Source organism: Malaya genurostris, chromosome 2 (assembly GCF_030247185.1).
Source record: "Malaya genurostris strain Urasoe2022 chromosome 2, Malgen_1.1, whole genome shotgun sequence".
Classification (NCBI taxonomy): domain Eukaryota; kingdom Metazoa; phylum Arthropoda; class Insecta; order Diptera; family Culicidae; genus Malaya; species Malaya genurostris.
Genome location: NC_080571.1, coordinates 63,810,481 through 63,834,084, shown reverse-complemented (window position 1 = coordinate 63,834,084; position 23,604 = coordinate 63,810,481). Strand labels below are relative to the sequence as shown.

The following is a 23,604-nucleotide window of genomic DNA, read 5'->3' as shown; positions in this document are numbered from 1 at the left end:
CATAATGATTCATTGTCCTTAGCGGTCGGGAAAGTGTGTTTTCTGAAGGATGAATTGCATAGCTGAAAACGGCAACTTTCAATTTGTTCATTGAATATCTCGCCTTCAAAAGCATGGACCAAAAATCTATCCTGACAATGTCTTGATAATTTAATTTAGATGCGATTAGTGCATAAAAACATATATGCTGTCGCGATAAAAACGAAGTGAAAGTTATTTTTGTCGATTTATATGGCGGCGCCATTTTAGTTCCCTGGTAAAGTGACGAAACATTAGAGAGAAATGAAATCGGCTCAAAAAGGCTGCCAAACAAGCGGCAGCTTTCTTGGAATTCATGTGATGTAGTCAAACTTGTAGCCGAAAATATCCAAATTTTCTTGGCAACTCGGCCACATCGAGACTCATTTTGCACATTTGCGAGAGAGCATGGAGAGAAATGTAATACGCACAGCGAGCCACGAGGTTTTACGCGACCTACTGGCCTCAACCCTTAAAGCTAGGTTTCTTTGCTTTAGTTAGGTCCGAATGAGCAGTAGCGAGGTCGGACTGCACACGAACCAAAACGATGTGACGAAGCCGCATTATGTTAGATATTTTTTTCATTTTCACTTAGTAAACGGAAAATACCACATACATTTGCTTGGTAGATATAATTATGCAATTGCTTTGATGCTTAGTAGCTAATAGTCAACAAGTTTTCTTGGGACCTCCGTTCTGAGGTTCATGAATCTCAAATCTTTACTCAAAAAGTACAATTGTACAATGTTATTGCTGAGTAAGTATTCATGCACTGTTTTCTTTTTCTCCACTTCTTGTAAACATCGCATAAATCCCGAGAATCGGTTCTTTTTAGAATTATTAGAATATTCCTGAAAAATTAAGCGAATTTTTTCTCTACTGAGAATGTAAATCACCAAAAACTACTATAACATTGTTTGTTGTATTCATTTACTCTCATTTGATCCAAATTATTTAATTATGTAGTAGAATATGTTTGTCGTCGATTGGGAAGAATTCCCCCGGACTCGGACTTTCTCAGATAAAACTGTTATTTTATTCTGCATAATTAAGAAATATTAAAAATAAAAACTAGAGAACTATTTTGTTAAATTAATGTGTTTAACAATCTCTCAATCCGATGACATTTCCATGACAACAAATTTCTAGAAACTTCCCATGTGCGGGGCCCGTATTATTACCGTCTTCCCAGGCCCGAATTTGTTCTCGACAACTCTGAGCACAAAATACGTCTGGTCGTCTGCACTGTGAATGCAAAAATTAGATGAAGCTAAAATAATACGATGACAGAAGTTAACACATGGATCAATAAGTCCCGAGACTAAAGCAGAGATGGCGCTCGTAGTAAACTAGTAACCACGTCTTTCTAGAGTACTAACCTTTGCTTGAAACGGGTCAAAATTTTAAGTCGATCCGACCAGAAACAGCTGATTTATCGAGGTTGGAGTAAAGTCGTTTTATAGTTTGTTTAAAAAATGAAAAAAAAAACGAGTTTCGTGTTTTGATAAAACATTATTTTTTAATGGGTAAAAACACCGTGCAAGCGAAACAATGGATTAAAAATGTTATCCGGACTCTTGTCCATCAAAAGCAACGATTTGTCGGTGGTTCGCCGAGTTTAAACGTGATCGTACCGACACAAATGACGCGGAACGCTCGGGTAGACCTGTGGAAGCCGTTACACTGGAAAATGTGAGTGAAGTGACAAAAATTATAATGAAAGATCGTAAAGTGAAGCTCCGTGAGATTGCTGAGATGACACAGATATCATATGGAAGTGTATTTACTATCCTTCATGAAAAATTGAACATGAAAAAGGTTTTTTCCAAGTGGGTGCCGCGATTGCTCTCGATGAAAAAAAAACAGCCTGTCACAAGTCGATGAAAACAATGGCGAAATTGAACGAATTGGGCTTTGATCTGCTTCCCTACCTCCCATACTCGCCAGATTTAGCCCCCAGTGACTACTGGCTCTTTGCTGGTCTTAAAAAAATGCTCCAGGGAAAAAGATTATGCTCAAATGAGGTGGTCATCGCTGAAACTGAAGCTTATTTTGAAGCGAAAGATAAATTTTTTTATAAACATGGTATTGAAAAATTGGAAAAACGTTGGAACCATTGTATCACCCTAAAAGGTGATTATGTTGATGAAAAAAAAAATTTTTGCAAAAAAAATGTTGTATCCATTGTTAGTCTCGGGACTTATTGATCCATGTGTTACGTATAGTTCGATGTTGGATAATGACAGATACTAAAGACTGTCCCAGAAAGTATGAACGCAATCAAAAACCGTTGCCATCTCGCAATGGTTCAGAATCTGTCAATTTTTATGGCTGCGTCCTGTTGTTTACACTCTTCTCTAACCACCTGTGTAGTTGTTTATTCGTTTTCATTAGTTTGTTTCGAAATGCGTGGACTTTCAGCAGAACAACGTCGAAAAATTGTGTACAAATGGTGCACAGAACGCGGACTGTCACTGAGAAAGATAGCAAAAATGGAAGAAATAAGTGAAAAAGCCGTGCGAAATGCAATCAGGAAGTTTGGTGAGGATAACATTTTTGAGGATAAACCGAAAACAGCTCGAAAGAAAGGTCCTGCTCCCCCGTCATTTGGATGAACGTATACTGAAGGCGTTCGAACAAAAGAAGGAGGTTTCAGCCCGGGATGTGGCCAAAAAAGAGGGCACTTCGAAGTCAAATGTTCTTCGTGCTAAAGAACGTTTGAATCTTCGAACCTATAAGAAGCAGAAACAACCAAAGCGTAGACCGAAACAAGAAATATCGCTCAGGCCGAGGGTTCGAAAGCTGTACAATACGATTCTTGCTGGAAATTTGAACTGCAGAATCATGGACGACGAAACCTATGTGAAACTCGATTACAAATCCTTGCTCGGACCACAATATTATACGGTGCGAGAAGGGCAAGTGTTAAACTAGTCCGAGACATCGATTAAAGTCGAAAAATTTAGTAAGAAAGCTATGGTCTGGCAAGCAATTTGAAGCTGCGGTAAGATTTCGAAACCCTTCATCACCACTGCTTCAATGAACAGCGAAATATTCATCAAAGAATGTTTACAAAAACGATTTCTACCCATGATTCGAAGCCACGAGGATCCTGTTGTCTTCTGGCCAGATCTTGCTTCGTGCCACTACTCGAAATCAACGGTAGAATGGTATACTACCAAAAATGTCACTTTCGTCCCAAAAGACATGAATCCACCGAATTGCCCACAACTTTGACCAATTGTTGAATTTTGGGCATTAACGAAGGCACATCTTAGGAAACATGTCTCAGCAGCCGAAACCATTCAACAGTTCGAAAAAGATTCGAAAAAAGTGTCAAAACTCGTCGCCAAGAAGTCTGTACGGAATTTAATGAGGAACGTTCGCAAGAAGGCTAGTCTACACTGGCTAAGTAGCAAATGTTGAGAATAATATTCTGTTGTTGTAGTCTAATATTATCAGTATATCGAATAAAATTTGAATATCTAACACTTGTGAATTATTTACAGCGAAATCAAAGTGCGTCCATACTTTCTGGGACACCCGATCAACAGAGCATAACAGGATTCTATCAAAATTATATATGATCCTGATATTTATATCTCATTATGTCATAAATATGATTCCAAATCAGAAGCAAACATTCAGATTTTATTAAGATTATAGCAAGTCCAGATATTATATTAAGGGCCGTTATATTTCAGATAAAACTATACTAGAGAATTGAGAAAAAGAGAGTTCAAACACTTTTGTCGATCATGTTTTTGACTTTCAACCCGAAAAATGCTATACTTCAATAAACAGCAGTAACAAACATATTTTACAATTTCACATTCCTGAAGATGCTTTTGAAAACAATAATTTGATATTTGATTACAAAATGACTGCCTAAATTTTAAATGTGAGAACGTTTCTAAGTAATTCCTTAAGCTTAAATTGAGTAAAGCTTTTATTCAAATATTAATTTTAAATTAAAAATAAATATTCTTCAAGATGATTTTTCGCTTTTTCTCTTGCCAACAAAGAAAGGTAACTCGACTAAAAAATATTGAAAAAAGTGAATTATCGGTGACCGATTCTTGTTTCCGAGAACACAGAGTGATAAGTGTCAAAAATTTCAAAACGTCTTCAAAGGTGACGCTGCAATAAACGAAAAACAAAATCTAAACTGGGCTCAAAACCAAAATCTAAACTCGGCCCCTGGCCCTTCCCTGAATCAAAAACAGATATATAATTATTTAGAGGGTCTCAGACATGTGTTACACAAATTACAAGACAGTAAACGTAATGAAATGTAATGCAATATAAGTTCAAATGGAAAAGTTTAAAGTTTAACACCCGTAAAAGGCACACCGAGAATTAGGTACATAAGCACCCTCCCGAAAATAAATCCTGGGTACGGGTCTGAATCATAAATCAGACAAAATTTATCGATTTATCGCACCATAATACCTTCGATTTGAAAATTTCAATCTATCCATATCTGATAAATTTATGATAGCCTAATTTTGTAGTACTTTGATTACTTCCAATTTGGAACCACGAGATGGGATTCGAAATTTGCAATGTAGAGTTTAAAGCAACCGACTCGCATTATGAGATTTTCCATTTGAATCATTTTTCTGTGCGTCAATCTAAGTTTATATCTAACAATCAAACCGGAATGAAAGTTCAATTTTGATGGTTTTTGAACATTACTTGCTGGGCTTCTGGCTTCGGACATCGCAAACTAATGTGACTAGGCAATTAGTTGATGATCAATCGTAAAAACTTGCTATTCGAATCGATGTTATATACACTTCTTCTGATTTTTCACTGTCTATCAAACGAATTTTTATTTTAATATAAATTTACGAAAAGCGATTCAGCCATCTCCGAGAAAATAAAGTGCAAAAGTCATGCAATTTCATTTCACTTCGGTATGCTAAAGGTATGCAATTTCATTTCACTTCGCGAAATCTATTTTTAGAATTGCACGGTAAAGCCTTTCCCCCCAAAAAATGGTTAATAACAGCTGATAATTCGTACTAAATTTGTAACAAATTTAGATCTAATATTGATATTTACATATCAAGGTTTGTAACAATTTTGTTATCACCTAGGTTAAATTGAGTTATAATTTTTGTTATTTTAACTATTAACGAGGCCAAGATTATAACTAGTTTAGATAGAAAAAACAAAACAACCCTAGATACAATTTTGTTCTCCCTTGTTGATCGGGCAGTCTTTAGTAGTGTTAAGAAATACCCCATGGTTCGAAATTACCGTCTATTTCCTACATAAGCACTCCAAAAACCACCAAAAAAGATACTTTTAATTTAAACTATTCCGAAAATGGCAAAGAAGTTCAGTAGAATTCTTAATTCTATTTTTATTTCTGGTTCGTTTTGCGATAAAACAACTTTTTATTTATTTAACCAAAGTTTCTTAGCATACGAAAAAACCTATTTTAATCCACCTAGTGGTGTAATGATGCCTTTCTCATATTACTCATTACATCATAAATATAACCGTGAAATTCGCAAAAACAACTGTTTATTGAATAGGAATAGGATAATTTGTTCGGATCTAATCTCACAAACTCTATAAATCATGTTTAACCTGTAGTTCCGAAACCGAAAGTAGTATCCACAACAAATTAAGGAATTCCGTATGAAACTGTAAGACTTTTCTTTTGAACCTATAAGTTTGTGAAAATCTATTCGGCCATCTCCAAGAAAAGTGAGTGAGATCCTTTTTGCAGTTTCTAATCACTATTTCCAACTCTCCCGAAACCGGATTCAGATGAACGGAATAGCCGAAGTTGGTTCGTTTGCTACCAACAAATATGACCTACAAATTGGAACAGTTTTGAACGTAGTTAAACTTATACTTACTATCTCATGCTCTATTTCGTTTAAACCAATTAAACTAAATCTAACGAAACGAACCTGCGTTTCTGTTACTCCTGCGTGCTAAACAGCATGAATCAGCAGCATGAAACATGTAGTAGGATTGTTATTATTATTATTGACATCACTACACAACGTGTACGAAATAGAACAAAGCACGCCTTTTTCGTTTTGTGTTTTCTTCTTCTTTCGGTGTTGTAGGGTAAAGTGTTATAATATGCCCTCCTTAAGAAAACATTGAGATATTTCTAAATGTACTGATATATTTTATTCGAGAATGTATGTATTTCTTTGCAATACGTCTGAGGAATATAATTTTCGATGATTTCGGGAGAAATGATGAGAATTGATTGTTACAAACACATTTTCCAAAACGACCACATTCTCAGTTTTTTCGCTTGCCGTTGGCATAATGCCCCAGCAACCGTATAATATGTCTCACAACAAATCAGTGGTATGCCCCACAATAATGATGCAATATGCCCCTTGAAATGTCGGTATAGAAGAAAAGCAGATAAAGAAGATATTCTTTGCATCAGAAATCAATTGCACAATCAATTAATTACAATTGGAAACCAACATTTTTTATTCTCCCAACGCTACTTTTTGTTTTAATAACCGTTATAAATCTTTTAAACAATATTTTAACTCGAAGCATACTGTTGAATCGAAGGTAGGGCATAATGTCCATGGAGTGATTGTTATGAGAAAATTCGTATATCAAAGAAATGGCTTTGTTTCTCTAGATATTAATACGGTAAATAGAGACATTAGCACTGCAGGAAGTTATTTACTAAGTTGCAACCGACCATTAGACGTTTTACACGATTAAAATGCTTGTTTAGTCGAAGCAAAACCTTACATCGAAAAGCTATCTAATGATATTTTCAGTTTTTTCGTATTTTCCAGCAAACCACACCTGCCAAACTTGCATACCAGTAAGATCTAACGAAAAGATAACATTAGAGATAAAACTTTAGTTTAGAAAAGTCTTGAATACTTAAAAAAGGAAGGGGGGCGTTTTGGCCAGCAGGGGCGCGTTATAACACTTTCCCCTACATATTGTCACTCTATATGGCGATTTGAAAACATTGACACTCATTGCCCTGTAACTGCGGAACCGGAAGTCGAATCCGGATGAAATTTCACAGTAGGTTTAAAGACAGTATGAACTTTAATTCAAATCAAGATTTGTGCAAATCGGTTCAAGCATCGCAGAGAAATCGAAGTAAATTTAGTTTTAGGAGTTTCTCTTCTCCACGTTCGGTGCTCTCGGAACAGGAAAAGAGGGGACCAGTAGTGCCGAATTAACTTTTCATGCCCACAAACTAACAAGCTCTGCAAACTAGAAGAATTTATCAGACAGTTTTATGGGATTTGTACCTCTTTTTAACCATCGTTCGTGGAAAAATACTAATAAAATTTGTAATTTTCCACTTATCACACTTTAGTTCCGGAACCGGAAGTCGGATTCAGATAAAATGTTCCACAAATTTGTAGGATATTATAAGACCTTTCATTTGAATCTAAGTTTGCGAAAATCGGTTGAGTTGTTCCAGAGATAATTGAGTGTAAACTTTTTCTCAAATTTTCACATATTACTAAATAACTCCGGAACCGGAAGTCACATTGAAACGAAATTCAATAGCAAGCTATGGGACCATAATACCTTTTATTTGAATCTTAGTTTGTGGAAATCGGTTCAGCCATCTCTGAAAAAAGTGAGTGCATATTTTTTTCACTTTTTTGGTACATATCATCCTATATCTCCGGAACCGGAAGTCGGATCGGAATAAAATTCAATAGCAGGCTATGGGACTATGAGACCTTTCATTTGAATCTTTGTTTGTGAAAATCGGTTTGGCCATCTCTGAGAAAAGTGAGTGCATATTTTTGTTACATACACACACACATACACACACACGGACACACACACACACACACAGACATTTGCTCAGTTCGTCGAGCTGAGTCGAATGGTGTATTACATTCGGCCCTCCGGGCCTCGGATAAAAAGTCGATTTTCACAGTGATTGCATAGCCTTTCTATATGAGAAAGGCAAAAATGCATTATTGCAATAAAAAAGTTTATATACTCGTGTAATGAAGTATTACCGATTATCTCGTCAAAAATGGGAAGCACAGAAGTAAGAAACAAGTTTTTCCAATTGTCATCACTTGGAAGGGTGCCAACTCGTACTCTTTGAAATGTTGACGTAATCATTTAAGAAATTTTCTTACATTTGATCCCTTTTCAGTTGTTTTTTTTTTATTCACAACAACTTTCGACAACTTCAGCAACGCGACATCTTTTTTATATTAATTTATCTTCTGACGGAAATCGACATCTTACTGACGTGGCACCGTGTGTTCGGTGGACTGGAAAAATGCGATAACAAGTGCAAGGAAATTCAAACAAACACCTACCTTTCAACAATATTTTCCGCTATACCACACCAAAATTTGTTGCTTCACGATGTTTCCCGAAAAAGGAGTAACAAAAAAAAAGAAACGAAAAAAAGAACAAACAGGAAATGAAACCGATGATCCGATTTGAAATGCCGTTCCTTTGAATTGTTCAACCGGATGCGGAAAAAAGCTGTAAGCGGAGCGGTGTTCTGCGTATCCGGATGAAAGGATTTGCATAGCAAGGCTGCAGAAGTCAGGGCTTTTTCTCTCTCTCCTTTCGGCGCTGACCAACCCCCAACCAGGCAGCACGAAGGGAGGAAAACTGGAAACGATAAAGGATCGAAACCTTTCCACGCCGGTGAGCGGTGATATCAAACATTGAAAAGGGTCGCTTTCCGGTTCGGTTTGAAAATCAATTTTTTATTGCTTTATCAAAAATAATTCTAAAAAGTAGATGTTCAAATTCATTGTTGTCTTCTTCTGTGTCCCGGCTGTCTGGGTAATCTTTTCACCTTTACAATGAAGAGAGTTGAGAGTTTTTCCCCTACGTTAAAGAGTTTTTTTTTGCCTCGAATGCTCCGACAACAGGTCGCCGCCTTTCAATATCTTAATTTCTCACTTGATCATCACTTTTGCTTAATGTGTAGAAGAATCTATTTAGTTTTTTTTTCTTAATCTTTTATCGTTACATTAGCTTAGATCTATTTTTTAGCAGTTAAAAAGAGAAGTAGCTATAAAGATCAGGGGGTTTGCCCGGAGACGTACGCTCCGTGTTTGGTTTCACTAGGTAATTTCTAGGTCGGCTCGTGAGGGTGAGTTTCAGCTTCGGGGACCATTTACATTACATCTTTAATCATTAATTTATTTTCTTTTATTATTTTTATTCATTTTTTTGGTAGCACACAATTCTCCCCGGAGTCTCTCTAATAAAATCATGTTTCTCTGTTTCAATATTTGTCTTTTTTTCTGTTTGCTCTTATGTCTAATACATACACAGGCGGAAAATAAATTAGCGAGCTTACCATCTAACACTAGAGATCATCACTAAGCCTACGGAGGAGACGAGAATCGCTGCGATGCAAACAATCGTGCTTCGGCTGTCGGTCGGCCGGATTGCGCTGACACCGGAGTGGCCCCAGGGTAGATCCAGCAGTCCCTTGGATTCCCGCGGATTTGGTCCATCGGTAGGACCGACCAGTTCCTCCGGGCAGGGCAGTTGCTCCTTGCCGAGCTTGAACAGACTGACGATTTCGGGTCTCTCCTCGACCGTAGACTCGTTCTCCAGGGCGGCATCCTCAATGTAGTCACCGTCCTCGTCGAACTCGTTCTCCGAGAAGGTATTGTCCAGGCTCGCTTGAGTCTGCTGCTGGGAGCCACCGCTGCTGTAGTAGTTCTTCTTGCCACCGAGGGTACACTCCATGGCGTGCAGATTTTCCTTCAGGTCTTCGTTGCGGGTCCGATTGCTGAGGTCGTACACCCAGGCCAGGCGGCAATCGCACACGAATCGGTTGTCTGCGGATGCGGGAAACGGAGAGAGAGAGATAGAAGAATTAGTTCGGTTTCAGATCTTTGAGTTGAGGAGAAATTAGCATACACTGGAAACTCAATATACGTGCAGGAACTGAGAACAATAATCAAATTTCACGTTATTTCATTTATTTTGCGAAGTAAAAGAATTCTGCATTTCTCAAATTGCGAAACAATGTAATCAGCTGGTATGTAAAGTTTGTACTCAATTTTCACGAGCCTAAATTCAAATACACGGTCTCTTAATATCATGGTAGATTCTTGAATTTCAAGCGAATCAGACAGTAGTAGCAAAAAAACTTCAAAATGGAACTCACTTCGATTTATCAGAGATAGTTGAACCGATTTTCATAAATAAAGGTTCGAGCTAAAGATCTCAGAATCTAATAGGTTGTAGAGCAATTTTATCCGAAAGAGTTGAGTGTTAAGAATGTCAAACCGTCATCGAACGTGACGATGCAAAAGACGGAAAAAACTGCAAGGATCAGTCCCGTGGGGTTGTACGAGCTATTGATGTGGAACAAGGAAACCAAAATTTCTTATAATCGATATTTTCAATCAAACAGTTCAATCAATCGGCATACATATATTAGGAACCAACATCGTACACGTGAACCCAGAACATAAACTCTGTTTATCGTGATTTGTATTTGTCTTATATCCGACCAATCTAGTGTTCAAGTTTTGCATGCATGCAGTTATATTTATACATGTACTAGCGGACCCCTGCACACTTCGTAGCGCAATAATTTTAGATTAGATGTAGAAAATCAAAACTACTTATCAATTTTAATGATTATTGAAGAAAAACAGACTCATAATGATTGCCCACGCTACAAACTCCTAACGATTATTGACGGTAACAGAAAAGTTAAACGGATGAGAAATAACGTTCAAATTGAAATGGCATAGCAGTGGGCATCATTAGAATGTGTGGAATGAAAACTTTTTCTTCTTCTAATTTGCCATTCAAAATTGTTATCTCGACAACATTTGCGATTAACTTTTGAACTTTTAACTTTTTTCTGTACTTGTTCCTCTTTTGTCTGCACTTTGTTTTGTACTTTTTGTGCTTGTTTCTGTAATTTGTGTGTTTGTTCCTGTACTTTCTGTGCTTGTTTCAAAATTTGTTCCTGTACCTGCTCCAGTATTTTCTGTATTTGGTCCTGTAACTTCTGTACTTATGTCTGTACCATCTGCACATTCTGTACCTTTTTCTGCACTCAATTGTGCCAGTACTTCCTATACTTGTTTCCCTCATTTCTGTACTTGGTTTTGTACTTTCTGCACTTGTTCCTGTACCTTTTTTATTTTTTCCTAAAATTAGCTTCTGTACTTGTTCCTTTTATTTCTGTACCTGTAGCTGTCCCTGTGAATTTCTCACAGCTCAAAAATTTCAAAATCTTTGGATGGAAATTATTTCGAATACTCTTAAATTAGAATAATCGAACGACCCTCATGATTGCTCGAGATTAGTGAAGTAGAATGGTAGAGTGTTCTGTAAAAATGAATCATATGACAATTGTTTTTGATTCGATCTCAACATTTTTCCCCAATTCAGGTACACACGTACACATCGCACTTTGAAACAGTTTTCTCCTGCTCTTAAAAGTCCCAAATGATTCAAGCAAAATACAGTCTTTTTTGTATCATTTATTAATATTATTTCATCATTTGATTGGAGATATTTCTAAGTTTCGATTTGAATGTATCAAGCCACGTATTTTCAATAATAAATGATTGAAATTTTTATTAGTAGCGAGCAGTGTCCTATTTTGTCAGCTAAAAATCTCCGGCGTACCGGATTTCCTTGCCATATACGACGGGTTTGAAGGAGTAAGCGATATATCAAAAGGAAAGCATCGTTCTGATTGGTCAATCGATGCAAATGCAAAGCTGTTGGAAGCACGCGAATCTATAAATAGAAGCGAAATTATAGCTAACGTTTCAGTCCTACGCGTAGCAGGCTAGAGGTAGGTTGTTGCTAGACAGCAAGTGTGCCATAAAACTATTTGAAGCTTTAATTAGTATGCTCTGATCTTGTGTCATGCAAGTTCGGATGAAATTCCATGTTATGTCGTTTCGCCTGAGTAATTGTGAACTACTCCAGGGTAAATTTTGAGTGCTTAAGATTAATTTCTAATTTATATAAGATGTACTCGATTGATGATGAGAAAAAGTTTTTGGCTTCAACCGAAATCGCAGAATGGTAGAGAAACTTAACGCTATAAAAATAACTGCTTGCATGCAAATCTTGAACACAAGCTTGGCGAAAAGAAGCTTAAATATCGAAATCCGTATCGCAAGTATGTACAAAGATATAATTGCATACATTTGGGATATTGGTGTAATTTCGTCGGCTATAAAACAAATACAAATCAAGACAAACGATGTTCGGTGTTGGTTCCTAATAAAGATCCATCTCAGCAGACTCTTGTGCAATTGCAAATTCATCAGTGTGACGATTGATTAAAAATATCGATCATTAGACATTTTGGTTGCCATGTTCCACATCAATGGCTCGAGCAACCCTATGGGTCTGATCCTTGTAGTTTTTTATAATATATAGGTATAGAATTCGCTCAAACTTAAGAAAATATTTCCGAAGTGTGAAAAAACATGAGAATTTTATTCGTATTCTAGTCATTCAGTTATGTCTCTGACATTACCCACCCGTCTTTTTTTTTTGATATTATGTTATTCAATGTAACTGCATCGTGCAGTGGAGAGTTTCGACCATCCCGAAACTCGCAAAACCACTGTTATACGGTGTAATCTGAAGCAACTTTAGCCTCATAATAATGATCAAACTTTAAATGAACGAAAATCTTGTTTCTTCATAAAAATTTATAAGAAGTAAATAATGGAATGCAAAAAAACTATCAGCAAAAGTGTCATATTTTGTATTGCTTGTTTTTTTGTGTATTACAGAAAATTTTATTTTCACTGATCGACAGTTTTTTTGCGCGGTTTTAGCATAAGTTAAATCGAAAATCGTGTTAAGGTCGTCAAATGGTAAGATAACTAAGTCCGCACAAGTCCCTATCTCATGCCTCCCCGAGCGTCTATGATGACATTTGGTCAATAGAACGGCGTCGACTGGGTGCTATCGCCTTCTGCGTTAGTAGCAGAATGAGAGGGAGCGAAATGGCTTGTAGGTTGAAGCCCATCCTAAAGTGCAGTGTTTATCATAGTATATTACAACATATAATTCTGTTGTTTATTACATCATGTATTATTATTATTATTATTATTATTATTATAATTATTATTATTATTATTATTATTATTATTATTATTATTATTTTTAATATTATTATTATTATTATTATTATTATTATTATTATTATTATTATTATTATTATTATTATTATTATTATTATTACACTGCGACATTAACTGTTATATTGTATCATAGCATATTATTTCACATATTATCGTCTTACACTATTTTATGTTATTATATACTATGTTGTATGGTTCTATACTGCATTGCATTATATCATATCATATTGTAATATATTATATTATATTATATTTTGTTATATAATATTGTATTCTATTATATTATGTTATATTGTATTCATTATGTTGTATTATATTATATTATATTATATTATATTATATTATAGGCTTTATTATGAGTAGTACTACGTACCTCTGCGCAAAATATAAATTTGTTTTCCTTTTAAGTTATCATTTTTAAAGTAAATTTTAACTAAATATCAAGGTCGTCACAAGGTGAGCTTGGTCCTCACTGGTTCCTGTTTCATGCCTACACGTGTATCTGTGGTGACAATTGGTCGATGGAATGCGTTGATGGCAGAATGAGAGGATGAGAAATGACATATAAATTGAAGTAATATAATATCATAGCATATCGCAACATATCATTTTATTCATTCTATTATTTATTATATAATTCATTGTACTATATTATGTTGTTTTTTATTATTATTTTCATTATTATATTTATTGTTATTATTATTAATTCGTCATCAATAATAATAACATATATTATTTTTATAGATGTGTATATTATTATTGTAATTAGAAGAGAAATATTCTACTTCCTGTAGTATTGCGAAGAGAGAAGAGCATAACTGACACTCTACATTAACTGATATATATTATATTATATTGTATGACATTGTATTGTATTATATTAAATTAAAATATATAGTATATGTTATATTATATAATTTTGTAGTATTTAAGTATTATTATTATTATTATTATTATTATTATTATTATTATTATTATTAATATTATTATTATTAGTATTTCTATTGTTTCTATTAGTATTATTTTTATAATTATTACTATTATTATTACTATCGTTACCATTATTATAATCTTTATCATTATCAGCTACATTTTCATTTCCATACTACACATTTCACTTTACACATATATTATTAAATTGTATCATATTATATTACGTCATATTTTGTGGTATTATATTATATTACATTGTACTATATTATACTATATTATGGTACAATGTTTGGTATTGTTTTATATAGTATTGTAATGCATTTTTTTAATACACAATTATAAGTGTATTATATTGCATTGTGATGTATTACATTTTTATATTTTATGCATAATAATATTTTATTATATTCAGTGTCGTATAGTGACCAAACTATATTATAATATATTATGGTATATTTTACTATATTATGTCACATAACATTATGAGACTATTATATTCATCATAAAATATTATAGTAGACTATAATACACTGTACCATACGATTTTGCACCGTTTATTACTATATTGTGTTTTATTGTATTATACTGCCGGAAATTATATTAAAGTGTATTATGTTACATTATATAATACTATGCTCAAGTACATTGTAAGGGAAGAGGGATGGGAGTTCATCAGGGTATCTTACAAGTGAATGACTGGATGAAGGAGTGAAATGTCAACCCGATTCACAGGGGAAAGCTGTGTGTTTTCCCCAGAAGGTCTGAAATGAGTAAGACGCACCCTTCTAACAAACAAACCATCAGGCAGGATTAAGCTGGTACAGCGAATTCTTTTATTATATGGCCGGATGTTATTGCTGGAAGGCGCCGGGTCCTCAAAGCCCATTTTGGCCTTCTTAACAGCAGTAATATGAAAGTTATCTGATAATCAAATTCGGATCTACTGTAAGTCTACCTGCATCCACTGGTAATGCCTTGAACTGATGGTGGCTTCACACATACATTCATACATACATACAAGTTAAATCGAAAATCGTGTTAACTCAAAGAAAACGCGCAAAAACTGTCGTCTAAATGAAGGTTCAAGTGTATCTAGTGTTCCCAAAGAAACTTACCACGTATCGACAGCAGCGCACTGTTGTTGACCAAATTATCCATCAGTGGCACAATGTGACCGTAGCTTAACGTCTCCAGAGAGTTTCCGTCCAAATTCAGTACCAGCAGAGCCGAAACGCTAGTGAATGTACCACTCTCCAGGGTTACGAGTCGGTTGTTCTCCAGATGCAGATAGCGCAAGTTGTTCAAACCGTCGAATGCTCGTTCGTCCAATTTCTGTCGGGAAAAAGTAGAAGAAACAACGAACGTCACGGTATGAGTGATAAATTCCAAGTTTTGATGTAGAAACAAATCAATCTAACCTCAATCTTGTTACTGTCAAGAAATAGCATGTGCAGACTCCACAAATCGGCGAATACGGTGGCACCAACGTAGTTCACATCGTTGTACGACAGCTTCAAAATCTTCAAATTCTCCAATCCCTTGAAGTACTCCTTTGCCAACACGGAGATCATGTTCAGCTCCAGTCGCAGTTCCTCCAGTTTTGACAGTTCGATGAAACCGTTATCGTGCAGCTCGGAAATACTGTTGTTGGCCAGATTCAGTTTGATCAGCAGAGGCAAATTGACAAACGCCTCCCGATCGATCTTACGGATGTCATTATTTTCCAGCACGATTTCCTCCAACGCCGGATGGTTGGCGAAGGCGTTCGGATGCAAAGTTTTGATCTGATTATTGGGCAGATTGGCCACTCGCAGGTCGGTCAGGTTGCCGAATGCGTACGGGTAAATATCGGAGATGATCCCGTACTCAATGGTCAACGTTCGCAGTTTCTTCAGCGTAAAGATCACATCGGACGGAATGTAGGTTAGGTTACCAGATTTTCGAACTGTGAACTTCAGGTGCTCCAGACTGGTTTGCGTGTGGAAGGCCAACCAATTGGCATCCTTCCGGGGTAGTTCACCATCGAAAATCGAACACGAAGCCTTCTGAGCCTTGGCATGGTTCTCCGGTGAGCAGTGACAGGCCAACTTCATGTTGATGTCCTCGGAACACAGATCCACCAGCTGGGTGGTGATGGTTGGCTGGGGGGCAGAGATCTGCGCTGATTTTCCCTTCCGGTGGGTTTCCTTTTCATAGCTCCGTGCCACGGTGGGCTGCAGGAAACTGATCGTGATGATGCACAGCACTAGCGTATGAGTCGCGAGATTTACCGCCGATGCGGATGCTGTTCGTGGGGAAGTCATTGTTTTGATGTTTAATTTTTGTCCGCTTGTCGTACCGCCTATAATCACTGCTGGTCTGAAAATAACGAGGGGAGAGAGAAAAAAAAACAGAAATGCAAACACGATTTGCTAATTGGTTTCATCTGATTTCGATTGTTGTGAGTTCACGCTTCGCAGAGAAACTTCCACGAGGGTAAATAATCAGGGGCTGTTTGTGTTTGATGTTTGAGCGAAGCCAAAACAACTGGCACGAGACTCTCTGTTTGTGATTCGTCTGGGACAAACTGAGCTGGTAAATGTGAGAGGGGCATTACGGAATTAACGGGTGCCTAACGGGGCATCATGAGTACCAAATTAGAAGTTTGAGTTTTCAGTGATATGTGCCAACTAGTCCTGATATCAATTACAGAAATTCTGATTTCTACATGGTGACAACTTTTTTTCAAAATATCCAAACAATAACTCACAGCCGTTGACGCTCCCGTTGTTTCTTTGTGTCAGCTTTTTCTTCTGCAACTATGACTTTTCCGAAACAGAATTGCCCTGTTTACAAAACGATGCTAATCGCCTTAAAAATCAAAACCGATTCCCACCGAATGTTTAATTGGCTTACCGATTCACACATCTTTGGCTGACGCCGATTCTTACGCGGGACACCCGGTCGGTTTTCCCTGAGGTTCTTATCGCGGGCCGCACAGCCCATGTAAGCATTTAGTCAAAGTGCAGAAAAACAAAAGGAAACCGGCAAAATCCGAAAACCATAAAGAATAATAAAAGCGCCACTGAAGCTGTTCTTCTCGGCACGCGCGCGTAGGAGGGTGGAACAAAGCCTACCAGCTCGCACTGTTTTACTTCCCCCGGTTCCCGTTCCGTTCGGCCCTAATTGAATCCTTTTGAATTAGATTTAAATTTTGTATGTATACACATAATTAAAGCCCTACCGGGTAGGCGTCGACTTGTGGTGATGGTTGAGCGAAGATAATGAAATGCTTTCTAATTACCCCGCGAGAAACTTGCCTTCGCACGCAGCAGAAGACCCCAGCCCCGCGGGGACGCTCGTTCCGTTCTGATTGGCGAGACACAAACAAACGCGTTTAGTGGATGTATTTTTTTTCGGTTTCGAGACATCCACCATTTCCAAAGTGTCGCCACTATTTACCTCCCGTTCCCCGTTTTTCCCTGTGTAATTTTTCCAACTGCTTTGCTGCCACGCATTCGGAAAACGACGGCTTCGGTTTTCGACTTTGACCCCGCGGGATTTGAAGGCAATCTTGCGTAAGTGGAAAATCCGTCTATGAATAATGGATCAGAGCTGGGAACTACCTAATGGAATATGTAATACCGACGACCGACGAGTCGGTGAGCTGTGATTCCAGCGATATCTCGGGTTTCTCATAAATTGGAATGATGGAAATAACAGGGCTTTTTCTCTTCATAAATTGAAAGACCAAATTTGGGAGCTGTTTTCGGTTCTGTAGTGAATTAGAAACATCATTGCGCTTTCGCTTGAAGTCATATCAAAATCCAGTTTGCACTCTAACTGCTTTCAAACTGCTATTTTAATCCATCAATCATACTTAACGTTCGTACGTTTTTTTTTTTGACAAGAAACAGTACATTTAGCGTAAAAATAAAAAAAAACACAGTACATCGACATTTTACAGTACGCATTTTTCTCAAAATATTTAATAGAAAACAAAAGTAAATAAATTTATGCAGCATCCTACGAGGAAAACAGATTGAAAAAACTGACATGCGAATACAATTATGTAATGAAAACCAAGAAAAAGCCACCGAAGAGACGGGACTCGAACACGTAGTTAGTTCCTATCCGGGTAAATCGTTTTGCCAATTAAACTATCCTGCATGTGAAACACACAAAGAAACAGTCTAATTGAGCAAAAGATCACCACTGCATTCATTTGCAGTCATTTCTCTATAGCAACCTCTTTGCCAGTTGTTATCGTGTGTTTTATTGGTGTGTTTCACATGCAGGGTAGCTTAATTGGCAAAACGATTTCCCCGGCTAGAAACTAGCTACGGGTTCGAGTCCCGTCTCTGCGGTTTTCATAACACAGTTGTATTCGCATATCATTTTTTAAATCTGTTTTCCTCGTTAGATACTGATCAAATGTAAAACTAGCTCAATACGGCTCTACGCCTGAACAAGACAAATCGTTAAAAGCAAATAATTATCAAATGATTAATTTTCATAATCTCATTTTGTTTTATTTCCTTTTAAGGGTATTTCTAAGTTCGACAAAAACTAAAAAAATGCACGAATTATTCATCAAACATTTTTTGAGAAGCGTATGATTCTTCTTGTTTGAGACATTTTTCTTTTTTTTTTCAATCATCAAAATTTTGCTAAATTGTTGTGACGCGCTCTGAACAGGAATGAATAAGGAAAAAATTGTTCTTTGCATGTATTTACATTAACATTCACATTCACATTCGGTATGTGTTGCCACTGTCCTGTCTGACGTTTTGTACTACCACAAATCGAAATTCTATGTGTTAAAAACTTGAAATTTTGTATTAACTTGTAGTGTAGTGTCAACACTACAGTACATTTCATTGTAAAAATGTAGTACAATTTAAAATACAGTACATTGGAGGGTAAAAAACAGTACGCAATATTTGGATCAAAAATACAGTACAATACTTTAAAATAGTACGGATACAAGCATTAATCATAAGGGAGAGTGTTCGGTTACCGGCACCCTTTTCTTTTTAGTTCATAACTTCTAACTTAGTGCACATTATGCGAACATCTATACATCAATGGAAAGCTAATGTCCCAGGCTAACAACTGATTAAGAAACTAAGTTGATTCATTTGATTGAAAAAAAAATTGTTATCAATTTAGTAAAGCGATAAATTTTGGCCATTTTAAAAAGAGGTGTTCGGGTACCGGCACCCCAAAAAATTTCGCTAAAAATGGAAAAATATAAGTAGAGATTGCAGCTATTCAAAGAAAAAACAGAATATATTGTTTTTGGAAGCGTTTTTGACAAAAGTCTTTATTGTCTGATTGTGACTTCACCTTGGCTCTCTTGGTCGAATATTTGGATGGTGGCGCCTTTGGTATTAATTTATCCGGTGTTCAACGTTTTTTTCTTAGCCGGAGCATCTGCTGTATGAGCAGCTAGATGTGTGTCTCGACTGCAGCCTGCATATCACCAACAATTTTTCACGATTTGTCGAAAAAATGGGGTGCCGGTAACCGAAATTGGTAGACATTTTGAAAATTAAAAAAAAAATCTTTGGTTTCGAAAATTTAGATAGCATCCGGCATTAAATCAAGAAATAGATCTATTTAGCCTCATAAAAATATTCAATCCACTCACCTTTCCGATTAATGCTCTTCAATTTATGATACTCTAAAAAAAGTCAGAAAAAACTTTTGTGTTGATATTCACATAATTAAAAGTTATTTTGAACACAGCAAAAAGTACAAGTTACTGTTTACTTCGCAGTTTGGCACAAAAAGAACGTGCTGCTATTACACAAACATGACATTTGTTGGATTGACGCTATCTGCTTTCGATCAAAAGTTACGGTTGGGTGCCGGCAGCCGAACACCTTCCCCTACTATCATATAAAACACTGTGGTATTCTTCAAAATAGTTTTCTTCGATTCTTGAAAGAATAACTGAAATCGGTTTGTTTGGCCGTCTACTGATAATGACTACTAATTGGAAAAGTTTTGAGTCCGATTTAGAAAAAAAATATGTTTTTTGTTTCGTCCCTTTGAGTGATGGTCAGTTTTTAACACACTTCGCCGTATAATTCTGGAACCAATACAATTTATTAGAATCTAAGTTTGCAAAAATCGGACACGCCATCTTTGAGAAAAACTATTACACATATTTTCATTATTTGCACATTTTACCTCATAACTCCGGAACCGGAAGTCGGATCCAAACAAAATTCAGGAATCTCCCAGAAAAGTTAGTGCAAAAAACCTGTTTTAATCCACCTAGTGGTGAAATGATGCCTTTCTCATGTATAATATTGTGGTATTCTATTCAAAAATTTTCTCTTCGATTTTTGCAAGAAACCATCGCTAAGTAAAGTGAGTAAGATCCATTTTGGTATATATTACCACTATTTCCGGTGCTTGCGGAACCGGATACCGGGAACCAGGATAGCCGGAATCGGTTTGTTTAGTTGCATACTGATAATGACTACTGGTTTGTGTAGTTTTGAGATCAGTTTAAAAAATTATTTACGTGTTTTGTTTCGCCGGTTTAAGTGACGGTGTACAATATTGAACACACTTTACCCTACATCTCCGGAACCGGAAGTCGGATCCGGATGAAATTCAGGAATTCCGTATGGGACCATGAGGACCATTTGAATCTAAGTTTGTCAAAATCGGTTCAGCCATCTCGGAGAAAACCTAGTGAGATTATTTGACACATACACACACAGACATTGCTCAGCTCGATGAACTGAGTCGAATGGTATATGACGATTTTAACTAGTCGGTTTTTCAAGTGATTGCATAACCTTTCTATATGAGAAAGGCAAAAACGTTACATACCCTCATACACACACATACGCACACACAGACATTTTGCGTACTCGATGAACTGAGTAGAATGGTATATGAGTCTAGGCCCTCCGGGCCTCGGTTCCAAACTCGGTTTTCACAGAGATTACATAACCTTACTATATAAGAGGCAAAAACAAAGTTGGCTGCGAATGTTTTCGTATCACCGCTTTAATTCGAAAACGGCAGTGTTTAGCAAAATTCGTATTTTAAGGAAGACCGGGGCTAAGCCGAACGCTTTTTGGAAACTATAAAAATTCCCAATTTGTGATTTGGAAAAATGCATGCTCAGTATGACCAGAAGAAATCCAAAATTTCTGTAAGCGAGTTACTAAACCAAGCTACAAAGTTTCACACGAAAATGAAGAACGAATACAATAGGGCGCCAAATCCCAAGATCCCGTAAGAGAGGCATCCTACGAAACGGTAGAAAATATGATCCAATTTCTTTATTTTACTGTATAGAAACTGAAGAAGGCGAAACTTGTTACCCTTCTTTACTATAGAATTGATGCTGAAACTGACTCTAGAATATTCATTGAAGACTATTTGATTGTTTCGCTTCATATAACGAACTGCTAAAACTTTTTTGTATATCTAGTTTTAATAAGCGATAGGAAACAGAATAGAGATATAGTTATCAATATTTAGGTATGTTTCAAGAATTCGTTTAGAATTTCAAGTCGAAAACTCAAAATGTTCCGGTGTAGCCCGATTTTTTTTATCGATTTGGCCCCGCAGAGACAATTAATTTTTGAGACGCAATTTTTATTTTTTTACCCATCATCGAAGACATTCGATAATTCTCACGATATGAGTTCCTCACGACATGAGCCTTCAAAATCACTAACCAGACCGTTGTTACTTCTGGGCTACGGATGATGAGCTCAAGGGCGCGTATCCCCGGTTGGTCGATGCTAGTCAATTAACAATTATCACAAAAAAAAAACAACGAGCAAAGGAAAGAAGTTTGGCCCAGTCAAACCATACCAACATTTATCGTTCGATCTTTCGCCTGAGATTCGTTGCCAATTCGAATTAACTTGATGCGATTGGAATGAATATCATATTTTCGTCCTGAACTGATGAAATCAGTTCGACAAGGAGACTTATAATTATTATTAGGAACAAGGGTTAATTTATACTGATGTTCAAACTTTTCTCGTCTCGTATCGGAACTAAGTCGGACAGAATTGATTGACAGAAGATTTCACCTGCTGACTAAAATATAGGTCTATGAATAGTTACGGTTCACGTGGACCACATCACCCAATAACACCTAGTAGTTTCGATGCATGATACATGTACTTGTTTCCTTCGGTTCTATAGACAATAATCTTATTCGCGATTTTCTCGAGAACAAATTTAGCACACTTTTTGTACATGTACAAAACCAGACCCCAACGTTTTTCTGTTCGGTTTTTATTACTTTAGAGTAGTTTTACAGTTATAAAATGACGGATTTTTTCGTAAAAAATCGTAAATTGACTTTGAACGATCACCAAAAATTAAAAAAAAAATCAAACAAAATCATAGGGGTCTAGAATAAACATCTACTATAACTGCGCTGAATTCGCAAATCATTATTTCCATGAAGCGTCCTCAAAAACCGGTTTAGTTCCTAATATTTTCACAAGGAAAAATGACAAAATGTTGTTCGAATAATACTTTTTGTTATGCAAAGCATTAGAATTATAATTTTTTTTTGTTCAGTATCTAACGAGGAAAACAGATTGGCAACATGATGTGCTTGCAACTATGCGTTGAAAACCGCGAAAATGTTACCGCAGAGACGAGACTTGAACTCGAATCTCTGCGGTTTCATTTTCGCAGTTTTCGTCACACAGTTGCAATCACATGTCATTTTTCCAATCTGTTTTCCCCAAGACGGCTCTACGCCTTAACAAAGACTAAACCACAAATCGTTTGACTTTATGTTTTTGAGCCTTTCATATAAAAGGTTATACGATCACTGTGCAAATCGACATTTAAACTGAGATCTGGAGTACTAAGAGTCACATCGCAATTTGTCTAGATCGTAGAATGTCCGAGTGTATATGCAAAAATAAGCACATTATTTAATCGGAGATTTATTTGTTATATATTTTTGATTATTATCCGACTCTCGGTTCCGGGACTACAGTACGATATGTGCAACAACATATATAAAATATATGCACTCATTTATCTCGGTGATGGCCGAATCCATTTCCACAATCTTAGATTAAAATGAATGGTCTTATGGCTCCCTACAAAATTGATAATTTGTATTAGAATATGACTTCCGGTTCCAGATTTACAAGGTGATGTGTTTAAAAAATGAAATTTAGTGCACTGTATTTTTTTCCCAGAGATGACTGAACCGATTTCTATAAACTTAAATTTTAATGTGTCGTACAAAATTCCTGAATTTTGTTCCCATCCGACTTCCGGTGCCAGAATTATAGGGTAATCAGTGTAAAAATCTGGTATTTTTTCATAAATGATTGTTAGAAGAGCAGCCTCCAGTTACTCTGGTTTCCGGAACTCTGGAAGTACCGGACATAGTGGTCAAAATCTTCTTAATGGAACTCACTTGAATTTCTCAGAGATAGTTAGGCCGATGTCATCAACTTAGATTAAACTGTTTCATCAATCTAGATTTTATCTGGATTCGTACTCTGGTTCCGGCATAATGAGGCGTTCAATGCTTAATATTTCA

General features: G+C 36.4%; 1 protein-coding gene across 4 annotated transcripts in view; it reads right to left on the bottom strand.

Moving 5' to 3' along the window:
• Positions 1–8,717: 8,717 nt before the first annotated feature.
• The window catches only part of LOC131432289 (connectin), a 489,804-nt gene continuing 474,917 nt past the window's right edge, over positions 8,718–23,604 (bottom strand). For all 4 annotated transcript variants that reach the window (XM_058598482.1, XM_058598480.1, XM_058598483.1 and 1 more), the window contains 3 exons: positions 15,482–16,421; positions 15,179–15,395; positions 8,718–9,830 (listed from right to left, as the gene is read on the bottom strand). In XM_058598482.1, the coding sequence (XP_058454465.1) occupies positions 9,337–9,830; positions 15,179–15,395; positions 15,482–16,366 (1,596 nt within the window). In that variant the 5' untranslated portion in view covers positions 16,367–16,421 and the 3' untranslated portion in view covers positions 8,718–9,336. The remainder of the gene's footprint in view (positions 9,831–15,178; positions 15,396–15,481; positions 16,422–23,604) is intronic.